Source organism: Dama dama, chromosome X (assembly GCF_033118175.1).
Source record: "Dama dama isolate Ldn47 chromosome X, ASM3311817v1, whole genome shotgun sequence".
Taxonomy (NCBI): Eukaryota; Metazoa; Chordata; class Mammalia; order Artiodactyla; family Cervidae; genus Dama; species Dama dama.
The window spans coordinates 116,217,172-116,231,721 of NC_083714.1; the positions used below are offsets into that span (position 1 = coordinate 116,217,172).

The window sequence follows — 14,550 nt, forward strand, 5'->3', positions numbered from 1 at the left end:
CAGTTTACTCAGTAGTTTACCATTAGACTGTGAGCTCCTTGAGGGACTTTGTCGTATTGTTAAGCCCATTGCCTTGCACCAACATCTGGCACATAAAAAGTGCTCAATAAATGTTTGAACAAATCAGTGAGTGGGTCAGTGAATGGTAAACTTAGACTAATAATATTTGGCTTATGGAGCATAACAAGGTTCTTGTGTCATTCAAATTCATATCTTAAGCTTCTCTTGCTTTCAAAGAAAGAATTGAAGCAACATGAAATTAAGACCATGTATAAAAAGAGCATAAGAATCAAAAATCAAAATATTGGGAGATAATACTGAGCAGTTAGGAGTTGCACATCTGTGAGCTCCAGTGACTTTTGCCAGTCTTGCCCCTCTGCTGAACACCAGCCTCCTCCCTACTGGTGTAGCCCCTGCCGACTGCCTCTGCCAGTCTGGGACTGCTCATTGTGCTCCTTGGGCACAGGTGATGAACATGAGAGTTTTAGCAGGTTTGTGTATCGGTCAGGTGCTCCTTGGACAGGGCCAGGCTGTGCATTGTAGAGTTGGCAGTGTCGAGTTGTGCATTGTAGAGTCACCTAATAGAAGGGAAGGAGAAGAGGAGAGTCCCGTTAACATTTATTTTAAGGGAAGAGACAGAAGAAAAAGCCTTTCCTGAGAGGGAATAATGAGAGGAAGGGGAAAAACAACTGAAGAAGGTGGTGCTCCCCAAACCAACAAAGGAAGCATGGCCACAAGTGATAGCATCCTTTCAAAGCAGCAGTTTCTTACTTGTGAGATATGACAAACACTCTACTTTGCAAAGTGTTCTGAGTAAAAATGAAATCATGTAAACTTGTAAATAACCTCAAAGGGCCTCCTGTCTCTTTCCTCTTCAGATCCACCAACTTTCCCTTCGTGTTGCTGTCAGTGTGTTGATCTGGTTCAGCTCACCCCTACTCCCTTCTACTTCTCAGCTTTAATGTGCGAAAGAAGCTTTCCAGTCTTACAGCCAGGCTCATGGATGAGGGATGAGTAAATTAATCCTTGTTAAGTCTAAGGGAGCTAGGGCTCCCTTATAGGTAAAACAGAAGTTGTGATGCATCACCTTGGTCATGTTTTGTTTCTTAAGTTTATGAGTTTGAGTGACTTCTGCATAAATAATATCTTACTATCCTTAATATCCACAACAATTATGTCAGATATTGAATAGCTACCTGAACTATCAAATAACCCAAATATCAGTAGAAAATAATTTAGGATATTTTGTTATAGCTACTCATTCATGCTTCTCTAAATGTGTATATCTGTCAGGTGTATGATTTTCTGTAACTCCATTTTGTTTTCAAGATTTTGGATCATTTTTATTATCATTATTCTAAATTCTTTTTCAGGTAGATTCCCTATCTCCTCCTCTTTTGTTTGGCTTGGTGGGCATTTTTCATGTTCCTTTACCTGCTGGGTATTTCTCTGCCTTTTCATCTTACTTAGTTTGCTGTGTTTGGGGTGGCCTTTCTGTATTCTGGTAGTCTGTGGTTCCTTTTTTTTTTAAATTTTTTAATTTTTTTTACATTTATTTTTATGTGGAGGTTTCTCCCAGTGGGTGGGGTTGGACGATTGGCTTGTCAAGGTTTCCTGGTTAGGGAAGCTTGCGTCGGTGTTCTGGTGGGTGGAGCTGGATTTCTTCTCTCTGGAGTGCAATGGGGTGTCCAGTAGTGAGTTTTGAGATGGGTCTATGGGTTTGGTGTGACTTTGGGCAGCCTGTATATTGACGCTCAGGGCTATGTTCCTGCGTTGCTGGAGAATTTGTGTGGTATGTCTTGTTCTGGAACTTATTGGCTCTTGGGTGGTGGTTGGTTTCAGTGTAGGTATGGAGGCTTTTGGATGATCTCTTACTAGTTAATATTCCCTGTAGTCAGGAGTTCTCTAGTGTTCTCAGGTTTTGGGCTTAAGCCTCTTGCGTCTGGATTTCAGTCTTATTCTTCCAGTAGCCTCAAGACTTCTCCATCCATACAGCACTGATAATCAAACTTCCAGGTTAATGGTGAAAGGATTCTCCATAGTGAGGGACACCCAGAGAGTTTCACAGAGTTACATGAAGAAGAGGAGAGGGAGGAAGGAGATAGAGGTGAGCAGGAGGAGAAAAAGGGGGATTCAAGAGAAGAGAGACAGATCTAGGCAGTACTCTGTTCCCTAAGTGTTCTCAGCAGCCCAGAACACACACAGAGATTCACAGAATTGGGTTAAAAAGGGTGGGGGGGAGGAAATAGAGGTGATCTGGGGGAGAAAAAGGAGAGTCAAAAGGGGGAGAGAGTAATCAAACCAGTAATCACACTCCTGAGTAAAAATGGGTACTGAAGGTTGGATTCTTAAATGTCCAAAATTGATATCAAATACTGAAAAACAAAGATTGAAAATCTCGAGTAGAGGTTAGACTCTTAAAAATACAATATTAAAAAAAAACAAAACAAGAAATATATATGAAGTTCCCTTTAAAAATAGGGTCCCCCCTTTTTTTTGCAGGGTTATAGTGGGTTATAAAAATGAAAATTAAGGAGTAATAGAGGACTTAAAAAAAAGAAAAAAATTTTTAATTAAAAAAAATAATAGTAAAAATATATCTAGGAATTTCTCTGGAGCTGTTGCGGGCAGTGTGGGTTCAGTTCAGTTTCAGATAGCTCCTTGTTCCAGCTTACACTTCTTGATATCTATAGGCCCCTTCCAGTGTAGTTGGTGTTAACTCCAGGGATTTTAATCTGTTGCACTGGTCACTTCTAAAGCAGTTCCCTTTGTTTATTTGGCTTCTGTTTGCAGGTCTCTTCAGTGTCTAATTTCCGCCCTGATACAAGGGGGCAGAGGTGGTCTCTTGTTTAGGTTCGCTTGTTCAGTCGTGCTGTGGGGAGGGGGGGCACTGCAGACAAATGTCACTGGCCTTTGTGGGGAGCACTCGCAGTGTTCCGGCCACACTGGGTTTGCCCCCGCTCACAGCCTGTGTGCTTTCCCCCGTCTACACTGCTCAGGCTCCAGGCTGCTCTACAGGGAGCGGGCCCTGAGTTGCGTGCGGTTCCAGTTTTTGGGTACTCTACAAAGGCGCAGGCTTGGTCGGGCCTGCGTTTTGTGCCTTCCCTGGCCAGAGCAGCTCAGACAACCAGGAGCTTGACGGGCGCACTCTCCCGGGGTGCGGTGCACCTTATCCCCTCCGCGGTCCCAGCCTCAGTTTCCAGGCGTGCAGGTTCGGTGCACCTTGTGTCTCTTCTGGGGAGCTGATCTCTGGCTGTGACCCTCCTGGCGGATGTCAACCATCCAGAATCTCAGGAAGTCTTTGGTTAGAAACTGGAAGCCTGTTTGCAGTTTGGTAGGGGATGCCGTCTCTGGGGCCGAGTTTGCCCCTTTCCCCTCCCCCCTGCCTCCTGCCTCTGGCGGGGGATGGGCCGGTCCACCGCTGGCTAGCTCTTCTCTGGAATTGCTCAGCCCGTCATTTGTTCTGCAGATGGCCAGCAGTGCCTTTGGTTAGGGCTTTTCCCAGGTTAATTCTCTCTCTCTTGCGATTCCACAGTTTAGGTTGCTATCTTGCATTAGCTCCCTCCGATTGCCCTCAGGGCATTCAGGCCCAGTCCTTACCCTAAGCAATGCCGCCCGCTCCTCTCCGTTCAGCCCCCACTTGCTGGTGGCAGATGCTAACATCTGGGGTACTTTTCTGCTGGGAGTTGCTTTTAGGCATGTGATATGTGGGTTTTATTTATTTTTCCTCCTGGTTAGGTTGCCCTCCGAGATTCGAAAACTTGCCCCAGACCCACCAGTGAGAGGGTTTCCTGGTGTTTGGAAACTTCCTCTATTAGGACTCCCTTCCCGGGATGGATTTCCATCCCTAACTCTCTTGTCTTTCTTTTTATCTTTTATATTTTATCCTACCTCCTTTTGAAGACAATGGGCTGCTTTTCTGGGTGCATGACGTCCTCTGCTAGTGATCAGAAGTTGTTTTGTGGAGTTTGCTCAGCATTCAAATGATCTTTCCATGAATTTGGCGGGGAGAAAGTGGTCTCCCCATCCTCTTCCTCTGCCATCTTAGCTCCTCCCCTCCCATGTGTATGATTTTCAATTCTCAATCCTTCTTAAGAGCTTCTTTGTGATCTTTTGTTAAAATTCTCATGATGACAGACTTATCAGCACACATTTGACCAAAATTGAAGTTAATGTAAGGTATGGTAAAGGATACTTCCTTAAGAGTTTCTTATAAAATCAAGTCCTTCTTAAATAAGGACCAGAAATAGTCCATAATTTATGTTCTGAAGAATTTCTGAAATTTTTGAAAATAATTTTATTTATGTATTCACTTATTAATTTTGGCTGTGCTGGGGCTTCGTTGCTTCACACACTTTTCTCTAGTTACGGAAATCAGGGACTACTCCCTAGTTGTGGTGCACGGGCTTCTCATTGCAGTGGCTTCTGTTGTTGCAGAGCATGGGTTCTAGGGCACACAGGCTTCAGCAGTTGTGGTTCCCAGGCTCTAAAGAGCACTGGCTCGCTAGTTGTGGCAAATGGGCTTAGTTGCTCCATGGCATGTGGGATCGTCACAGATCAGGGGTCCATGTCTCCTGCCCAGGCAGGCAGATTCCTTACCAATGAGCCACCAGGGAAGCCCCCAAAATTTTAAATCTCATGATATCCTCAGAATATTTATGAATCATCAAAGTAGCCACTATTTGACAGTAACTAATTGAAAGGACCCATGAGATTCTCATTATTAAAGGTATGGGCTACCCTGGTGGCTCAGTGGTAAAGAATCCAGCTGCCAATGCAGGAAACGTGGGTTCAATCCCTGGGTCAGGAAGATCCCTGAAGGAGGGAATGGCAACCCACTCTAGTATTCTTACCTGGGAAATCCCATGGACAGAGGAGTCTGGCGGGGCTATGGTCCATAGGGTCGCAAAGAGTCGGACATGACTGAATGACTAATACACACACCACACTGCACCCTATCCTGGATTTGGATGAAGTCAAAAATGGGCTTAGGAGCCATCTCTCTCCTGCTGCACCATACCTTTATTGTTGCTTTGTCTTCTCATTGTGAACAGTCAAGATACATGCAAGGTAACCTTGGTCTCAGGGGAGCCAGAGGACAAGTTTACTGAGAATCTTTGATATTTAATGGTCATATAGCTGAAATTAGGCTGCATGCCATCAGTGCAAACCATCAATCTATACATTTTTCAATAAACTAGACAGGCTAGTACAGAGTGTCTCCAAGGGCTTTAAACAGCATTGTATAAAGCTTGTACATTTCATCCCAAACTTGACCAAGGGGACCAGACTTCCAGGCATCCCTGGAGTTAAACATGCAGACTCACTGCAAGTTAATCCTATCCTTGATCGATTATTCTTTCTTTTCTAAGTGTATTTTTTTTAAATCATTTTGGTAATAAATCTCTTGTTTTTCCTTAAATGAAATAACTGCTACCAGGACAGTGACAACAAATCATACTCTTGTTTATTGAGCTCCAGTCTTTGCCAGGCTCTGAGCAAAGCACTTTATGTCCAATACCTCATTTATAACTGAGGTTGGTGCTGTTACTCCAGTTTTACAGATGAGGAAGGGAAGCTTAGGGTTTCGGCTTTCCTCACATAGCTGTTTGCTTTAATATCTCTTTCTTACTTTGTAAATGTGTAGCTGATGGGTACCATTGACCAAACTTGGGATACCAATGAGATCACATTCATTACTCAAATTAACCACAGCCCCTGAAAATATGAGAATGTCTTCCTTCCTTCCCTTACCAGCCCTGTTCCCGTGGGACATGCAAGAGCTCTAGGGTTGCACCTGAAGCCTAGAGGAGTACATCCTGTGAGGAGTGATGAAGATGAAGGAGTAGTAGGCTGTGAAGCTCACCTTCTCCCACAAATAGAGGAGTACATCCTGCCTCCTGCATCGAAGAAAGATAATGGGATGCTCAGTGCATTTGTAGGAAGTCTCCCTTTTCTCTTGCTCTTCATGTTGTTGCTGGCATATAGTCTTACATTGAAACCAGGGCACCCAAACCAGGCTTTCTGATACAATTCCAAGGACAGTAGAGGAGCCACTTCATGAACTAAGGCATGGGTTTGCCCTGGCTGGGCTGGAAGTAATTACCAGCAGCACTTGGGAAAGAGGAGAACACTTTTCGACCCAGCACTTCCCTCCCCTCTGCTCGCTCCATAACACAGGAAGCCTGATTGCTCAGTGTTTCGGCTACCTAGTGGCCCTGTGTTTCAGTTTTCATCTCCCTGGCCTCTTCCCCAGACAGGCTGACAGAACTGGAGCAGCTAGCTGAGGGAGGTGGGACTGGATGGGGAGGGGACTACACTGGATTCTTTTCCTGCTAACGTTTATCAGGGCCACAGTAACTAGCCCATGTGACAGGTGTCACCAACTTTCAAGTTCCAAAATGGATCTCAGTTTGCTTTCTCAGAGGAGGAACTTCGCAGCCCATTGAAACTTGATGTGCCAGATGGATTTGGGAGCACAATGGCAGGACCCAATCAGTCTTCAGAACCCCTAGGTCAGAGGTTCCCAAACTTGCTGAGTTTGAGGTATTCTTAGTTATTGCAATGACTTTTTCATGGCAGCCATAGGCCAAAAGAAATGCCTAATAGTTCCATTTATTAAGTAATTAGGTCTAAACAACTTAACAGGTATTTATATCTTGACAGCTTGGTCGCCTCTTAAATACTACAGACATACCTCCTATTAATGCACTTGTCAAATATTGCGAGTTTTACAAATTGAAGGTTTTTGGCAACCCTGTGTTGTCAGGTGGTAGTTAGCATTTTTAGCAATGAAGTATTTTCTAATTACAGTATGTACATTACTTTTTAAAGATACAATGCTATTGCATACTTAATAGTCTATAGTATAGTATAAACATAACTTTTATATGCATTAGTTCTGTTTATGCTCCTTGGAAGAAAAGCTATAACCAACCTAGACAGCGTATTAAAAAGTAGGGACATTACTTTGCCAACAAAGGTCCGTTTAGTCAAATTTATGGTTTTTCCAGTAGTCATGTATGGATGTAAGAGTTGGACTATAAAGAAAGGTGAGTACCAAAGAATTGATGCTTTTGAATTGTGATGTTGGAGAAGACTCTTAAGAGTCCCTTGGACTGCAAGGAGATCCAACCAGTCCATCCTAAAGGAAATCAGTCCTGAGTGTTCATTGGAAGGACTGATGCTGAAGCTGAAACTCCAGTACTTTGGCCACATGATGTGAAGAAACTGACTCATTGGAAAAGATCCTGATGCTGGGAATGATTGAGGGTGGGAGGAGAAGGGGACAGCAGAGGATGAGATGGTTGGACAGCATCACTGATAAATGGACATGAGTTTGAGTAAGCTGTGGGAGTTGGTGATGGAAGGGAAGCCTAGCGTGCTGCAGTCCATGGGGTTGCAAAGAGTCGGACATGACTGAGTGACTGAACTTACGTGCATTAGGAAACAAAAAAACTCACACTTTGTTTTGATATTTCTCTTAAATAGCCATGAAGTTACTTACTTACTGGATGTGTGTACCTTTTGAGGATCACAAAACTTCTCAAACATTCTCACTTCTTCTCAGACACAGCACCTGTTTGGGTTTTTTTTTTTTTTTTTAAATCACAGCCAAAATCCACCTTCTGTGTAGAACTACCTAATAATGAAACTGAATGACCTTCAGCTCATAGTTTGTGTGCTATCCAGCTGACGTTATGTATCAATGAATTTCTCCCCAAATGTATACTATCCCACACATCTGTCATGAATTCGCTGTGGCACCTTGGGAAGCCAAGCTGCTAGTTCCTTACCAGGAACTGGCTCTGCCCTCTTCCCACATCAGTAGGTGTCCAGCTGCTCTCCTGCTACATAACTATTGGGGCAAATCAGTGTTTGTTTCAGAACAGCGACAAAACATATGCTCCAAGCGGAGCCCAAATAGAACTCTTGTACAAATTTCAAAAAGTGCTTGCTTTTGCAAAAAGGACATTCAAGTGCCGGCTAACTAGAAACTTTGCTGTACATATGTTGGTTTCACAATCATATATTAACTTTGTGATGCTGCTTCATAATTGGAGGCATGGCCCATGGCTTCCCAGTTTCTAGTCATTCAAATTTCAAGTTTCTCCCGTTCTGCGTTTTCCTTTATTCCCCCCTTATTGAATCCTGTTCTATAGCAAAATCTTTACTAGGCATTATGAAAAGCAGAGGTTGGATCAAAATATTAATAATACGTGGGACCCGTCCTCAAGTCTTGAGAGGGAATCAGATAGGCATACTAAAACTTCTAATAAAATTACAATATAGTTTATTTAATTGCTATAATTGAATTCTACCTAAATACTGAGACTCTATAGCAGCTATGTCTAATGATTTGGGAAGTAGAATCTGGGGAGCATTTTTAGAGGATGTTACAGCTGAATGGTGTGTGTTAGTCACTCAGTTGTGTCTGACTATTGGTTGGGAAGATCCCCTGGAGAAAGGAAAGGCTACCCACTCCAGTATTCTTGCCTAGAGAATCCCATAGACAGAGGAGCCTGATGGGCTACAGTCCACGGGATTGCAAAGAGTTGGACACAACTGAGTGACTAACACTTTCACTTCACATCTGAATAGAATAGGAGCTTGCCTGGCAGGGGAAATATTAGGTATAGAGCTATGGAGGCATGAAAAAGCCTATATGGAGAATGACAAGATTTGGTTTGACTGAGGAATAAGGTACATGATAGGTGTAGTGGCCAAAGGCATCACACATTGAGTTATATATTGGGTTATATTAACCCTAAATTTCACATCTGTCCCTTTCTTTCCCTTCCTTTTGGCACCATTGTGAAGCATGATCTTATCATTTCTTAACCTGGTCTAATGTAAGTAGCCTTTTTCCTGGTCTTTATTCCTCCATTTTCTCCTCATCCTACCCCTAAATCTGTTGTACATACACATTTTTCTAGGTTTTTCTCCATGAAGTATCGGTCTAAAATCTTGAATGCTATCAAATAGTTTAAATATTTTAACCTAACATTCAGTGCCTCATGACATGGCTATCAAGCCATTTCAAGTTCCATTTCCCTCTCTTCCTTTTTTGAATGGTGAACTCCAGCCCTACTGGCAAGCTCATTATTCCTCATTTATGGCCCTAGGTTTATTTGATTCTAGGCCCTCACTCACTTTTTTTGTTTTCGTAGGGTATCTTTCCTCACCATCTCTTCATGTCCCTAAAAGGCCAGCCCTAATACACTTTTCACTTGTCCTTCTCCAGGCCTCTCTCCCATCCACCAACACACCTACCCAGTAGAAATATGCCTGCCAACCTCAAACAGCATATATCTGGTTCATCTTCCATTAGAACTGTTTGTATCTCTTATCTTCATTATATGCACCAAAGAACCTTGAGAGCAAAGGCCATTTCCTGTTGATCTTTGTGACTTGTCATGATCTCATTGTACATAGTCTGTGTTCAGTAAACACGTCCTAAAGGAAAAATTTTGCTCACTTAAAAGAAAAATGTAAACATTTGCCACTTTAAATAATGGCTTTTGAGTAAATTCAGACCCAAGATGAGAGAACTGATTAGATAAATGGAGTGGAGATTTTCCACATGAGCTGTTAACTTTCAGGCCCTGCCATCTGCTGTTTTTCAGCAAATATATGGACATGATTTTACCTAGATAAATATTTTTGACATTAAAATATCCATTTTGGTATCCTGCAGTGTTAAAAATATGCAACATGACTATGTATTTTGGTTTAAGGGAGTAATTTAGGGAGTTACTTGAGAAATCATCTTATTTCACTTATTTTTATTGTTTTCTTCTGAAGAGAAAGCATGGGTGAGAGCTATCCATTTTGAAATTATGAAAAAGTAGCTATTTTTTTAAATTAATATTTTATAGTGGTATATCAGTCTTAGAGTTGAAATATTTTCCTTAGGATGTTCCCTAACTGAATCGAGATAAAACAGCTTAGGTTTTTCCTTATGTATTTTAATGAGAAAAGAATATGTTTGAATACCACCTCAGTGTTGTGTTCTCAGAGTAGATTTACAGTCTGTATACTTGTCATATCATGTCATCTCTGATGAAGGCATATACACGATTCTGGACAGCTCTGGGGTGCCTCACACATTTTGATGAGAAGGAGGTAGAGGAAAGTAATCAACTTTAGTTTCAAACATTAAGTCCAAACACAAGCCCCTGCATCATGGAGCTTGCCCAGCATTTTAGGAAGAAATAGTCTGATCTTACCCTATAGGTCCAAGATGTCACCTTTCCCTTATTTTGTTTTCCCATAGAAAGGATCCCAATTCTGATTTCACCCATTAGATTTCCAAATTACTTTGATTAGGACTGGCAAATATTCTGCCACAATTTCCTGTTCCCTAATATATGGCAGACGTGTTGTTGTTGTTCAGTCACTCAGTTGTGTCCGACTCTTTGCGACCCCATGGACTGTAGCACGCCAGGCTTCCCTGTCCTCCACTATCTCCTGGAGTTGCTCAGACTCCTGTTTATTGAGCCAGTGAGGCCATTCAGCCATCTCATCCTCTCTCACCCCTTCTCCTTTTTGTCTTCAATCTTTCCCAAGACACAACTAATCTGTAATAGTATCTTTCCTACTGGTCAGATTCTTATTCCAAGTGATAACTTCTAACTGACCACATTTGGCAAGTGAGATAAAAACGTGCTTGCCAGGTTATTGCATCTAGAGGTCTCAGTATTATATCACGTTGCCTCCCAGTACAAGAAATACACAGGAGGTGTTTGTAGAATGCTCTTGGTAATTTGGTTAGGCTGGAATTAGAAGGGCTGTGTCTTGCTGTACATTACCTTATAGTTGTGTGATCTTCTGAATTAGCCTGCATTCTGATTTTAGGAGTCAGCTGCTTTCCTTGACACATTTTTCAACGTAGACAGCATGTAAGATTTTCCCTTAGGAGAATTTAGGGGTTTTTCCCTCTTAAAAGCTTAAAATACAGTATTATTGATCAGTTTATTTTCAAGAAAACTGTCCCCAAAAGCCAAGGAAGTCTTAGACTTCATTGACATATCTGAAAGTGAAAGTTGTTCAGTCATGTCTGACTCTTTGCGACCCCATGGACTGAATTCCCCAGGCCAGAATACTGGAGTGGGCAGCCTTTCCCTTCTCCAGGGGATCTTCCCAACCCAGGGATCAAACCCAGGTCTCCCGCATTGCAGGTGGATTCTTTACCAGCTGAGCCACCAGGGAAGCCCAAGAATACTGGAATGGGCAGTCTATCCCTTCCCTGGCGGATCTCCCGACCCAGGAATCAAACCGGGGTCTCCTGCATTGCAGGCGGATTCTTTACCAGCTGAGCTACCAGGGAAGCACAATTGACATATCTAGTGTGTTTAAAAACATGAAAACTGATAGCCATGATTAGTTTTGTACTTGTCAGACCACACTCAGTGTAGAATACAGCATTTAATGTGATAAAGATGGTACAGGGACTCCTATGCATTTTTCTGATATATGACCAACAGATGAAGAAATGAGACATGTTTATCCTAGAAAAGAGAAGCCTCAAGGGAAGTCAGTTACCGTCTTCATGTATTAGTTGGCCTATTATATGGAAGAGAATTGTTTGTCATTGCCATAAATAAGACCAGTGGTTAATTCAGTGAAATGTCCCTTGGAAAAGGGCTCCATAGTCAAATAAATGTGACATACGCATGTGTTGTGTTTGTTTTCTGGAGATTTCAAATATATATTAAATACATAGTAAGAGTCCTAAAAAGTCATACAGTAAAAGATCTTTTTAAATGTGTTAATCCCAGCATTCCATAAACACCTTCCTCAGAACTAGTTTTCTAAGGAGCTCCCATTTGAGTAGTGGTTTTCAAACTGTGGGAGTGGGCCCAGCAACACCAGTGTGACCTGGGCTCTTACTTGAAATGCAGCTTCTTGGCTTTACCCCAGCCCTGTGCAATCAGAGACTCAGAGGTAGGCCCAGTAGGATGTGCGATAGTAAGTCCAGCAAGAGATGCTCACGCAGCTAAACTGTGAAAAGCACTGGCAGAAAATTCTACTGCTACTCTCCAACTCAGCAGCACCCTTTTCTGTTCTAGGATTTCTTCTAATGATTTTTTATGACTTTGTGATCCATTTTTATCACTACTTACCCTTCTGAGGCACAGAAGGAAGGAAGATGTACCGTAGTTTTCAGTGTACCCATCTAACTTGTATCAATTCGGATATTTTAAAGAATCCTAAGTATTGAATCCATATCCTCTATAAAGTCAAATACACATTTCTAAAATTGAAGTAAACCTTCAATTCATTCCTGTTGTTGCCAGTTTTAAACGAGTATTTACTTATTTTCATTTAACTTCAAAATGTTTTTTTCCGCCCCCCAAAATGTGGCCTTTTTTTTTTCTCTTAATGTTCTGAAGGATCTATTATGTACCTTGCCACATGTCAAAGGTCTTTAAGATTAGGGTATTTTCTAATTTATTTGCACTAGCAGAAGATTAAATTCTGGTAGCATTCTATTTATATCTTCAAACAAGCATGATCATTTTAGACAAATGTAACTGAAGTATAGTTTAAAATGAATCTGTACATAAAAATTATTTCCCACAAGTGTGCATTATAACCATTGCCTTATTTTACTGGGTATCATGAATGTGCATTTTGAATGTTTATATGAAATGCCTCTACAAGTCAGACAGAACAATTTTCTTTTTCTGAAGGACATCAAAATGGGGTTAAATATATTAGTGTCAAAATATATTCAAGCTAAGTGCATTTAGAACAAAATGACTATTAATATCCTTTGGAATGAAATATGGCCAAATTTACCTTAATTTCTTGGTAGTATTTTGTCACCTCTTCCTTTCACATGAGTAAAGGTGCTTTGGGTTTTTATAATTAGGTCAGTTGGAGTTTTATTTATTTTTAGTTGGGGTAACAAAGACTGATAGTCCACAGGCTGGATTTTTATTTCATTGCTGCTCTCCACTAGCAGAAAGCCTGGGGCATCCTCTTCCAGTAATGAGTGCATGTGTGTTCTGGTTCCATTATTGCTATATTTAAACACCCATGGTTGGCAGTAATGTGCTAAAGTCTGGATTGGGATAGTTCATCACGTCATTGTCGCTGCCCAGGGCAACTGCCACTGAAATGACGCACGTGATGAGGCAGACAGCAGATGGGGTGGTTGAGAGCCGAGTGTTGCTTGCTTGCTCACCTAGAGAAAGAGGTTGAGGGTGTTGGCTATGTTCTCCAAAGAGTGTCTAGCAGACTTCATCTTGTACAGTAACTTTCCACATGTATTTTTAATTACAATTTTATGCTTATTATTATATCTCTTTGTAGTTTTCCTCACTGGCGACAAAGCCAATTCAGTATTAAAACGCTACCGAAGAGCGAATGGACTCTTTGAAGAAATAAGACAGGGCAACATTGAGCGTGAATGCAAAGAAGAAGTCTGTACATTTGAAGAGGCAAGAGAAGCTTTTGAAAATAACGAAAAAACTGTGAGTATATTGGCAGTCTTTTAAAATATTCACAGATTTGCCTACCTTTGTGATGTATATTTAAAACCTGCATTCCCAAATGTGTGCTTTGCTATCAGTTAAAAACTAACCTCTGAAGAGCTAACTCTAAATGAGGCCTCTAAGAACACGGTGTGGGTCAGAGGCCTCGGTCCACTTTCCTGTGTGCTGATCTATGTTTGAGGGCTCCATTTCCATAGGACCCTGCTGAGCTGAGTTTGATCATCCGTGCAAAGGGTAAGTAAGCATGTTTTACGCAAAGCTTTGTTTGGGAAACTTGCAGATACCATCATCATCCTACTGCGCTTGATCACAGAGAAAGTACAGAGAAAGCTGATAGATAGTGACGCTGTTTTAAAACATTTTATTTCTACCGGAGAAAAGACCTATCAGAACTCCCCTCCCCACTCTGACAATGGTGTACATTCTTTGGAACTACTTTACAGTAGGAAATGATGTTTCAGAGCGGTAGCTATTGTATAAAGATCCACTCCTGTACGCTGCTGTGAAAATAACACTACTTGAGAAACAAGTGATGCTGGATGTGCTCAGGGGACATTAGATAATCTCAGGAGCAGTGGATGCAGAAGTTTTAAAGAAAGACAATTTGGTTTCTTGTTAGGTAAGGAAGGATCCAGGGGGTAAGAGGAAGGAGTTGAAGGAGAGATGATCAGAGAGGCAGTGTTGCTAGATTTTGGTGTGCACAGCAAAGGCAAAATCAATGTGTAAAGTGATCAGTTGTGAGCGTCAGGGTTTTTAACTACGAAGTCCCACAGGTAAAAACAGGGAAAAGAATACATCATCCATCATGCCATCATGCAATCACAAAATGCTCTTGGCTTTTCAATTTCTTTCCAGCTTTTTTCAGTTGTATCTGCTTACTCCTTGTGGGGTTTTTTTCTTCCCATACTTTTTCTTCTTATAAAAGTAATACATGTTTATTGTAGAGACATTGAAAATATGATAAAACATAAAAATGAATAAAATCACCTGAATTTTTAATACTATCAGTTTTATAATTTTGGTATTTATCATTCTAGCCTATTCATAG

General features: G+C 41.5%; 1 protein-coding gene across 1 annotated transcript in view; it reads left to right on the top strand.

The window, feature by feature from the left end:
* Positions 1-14,550, top strand: part of PRRG1 (proline rich and Gla domain 1) — a 141,852-nt gene that overhangs the window by 71,109 nt on the left and 56,193 nt on the right. Inside the window, exon 3 of the mRNA XM_061136114.1 lies at positions 13,321-13,481. Coding sequence (XP_060992097.1) covers positions 13,321-13,481 — 161 coding nt within the window. The remainder of the gene's footprint in view (positions 1-13,320; positions 13,482-14,550) is intronic.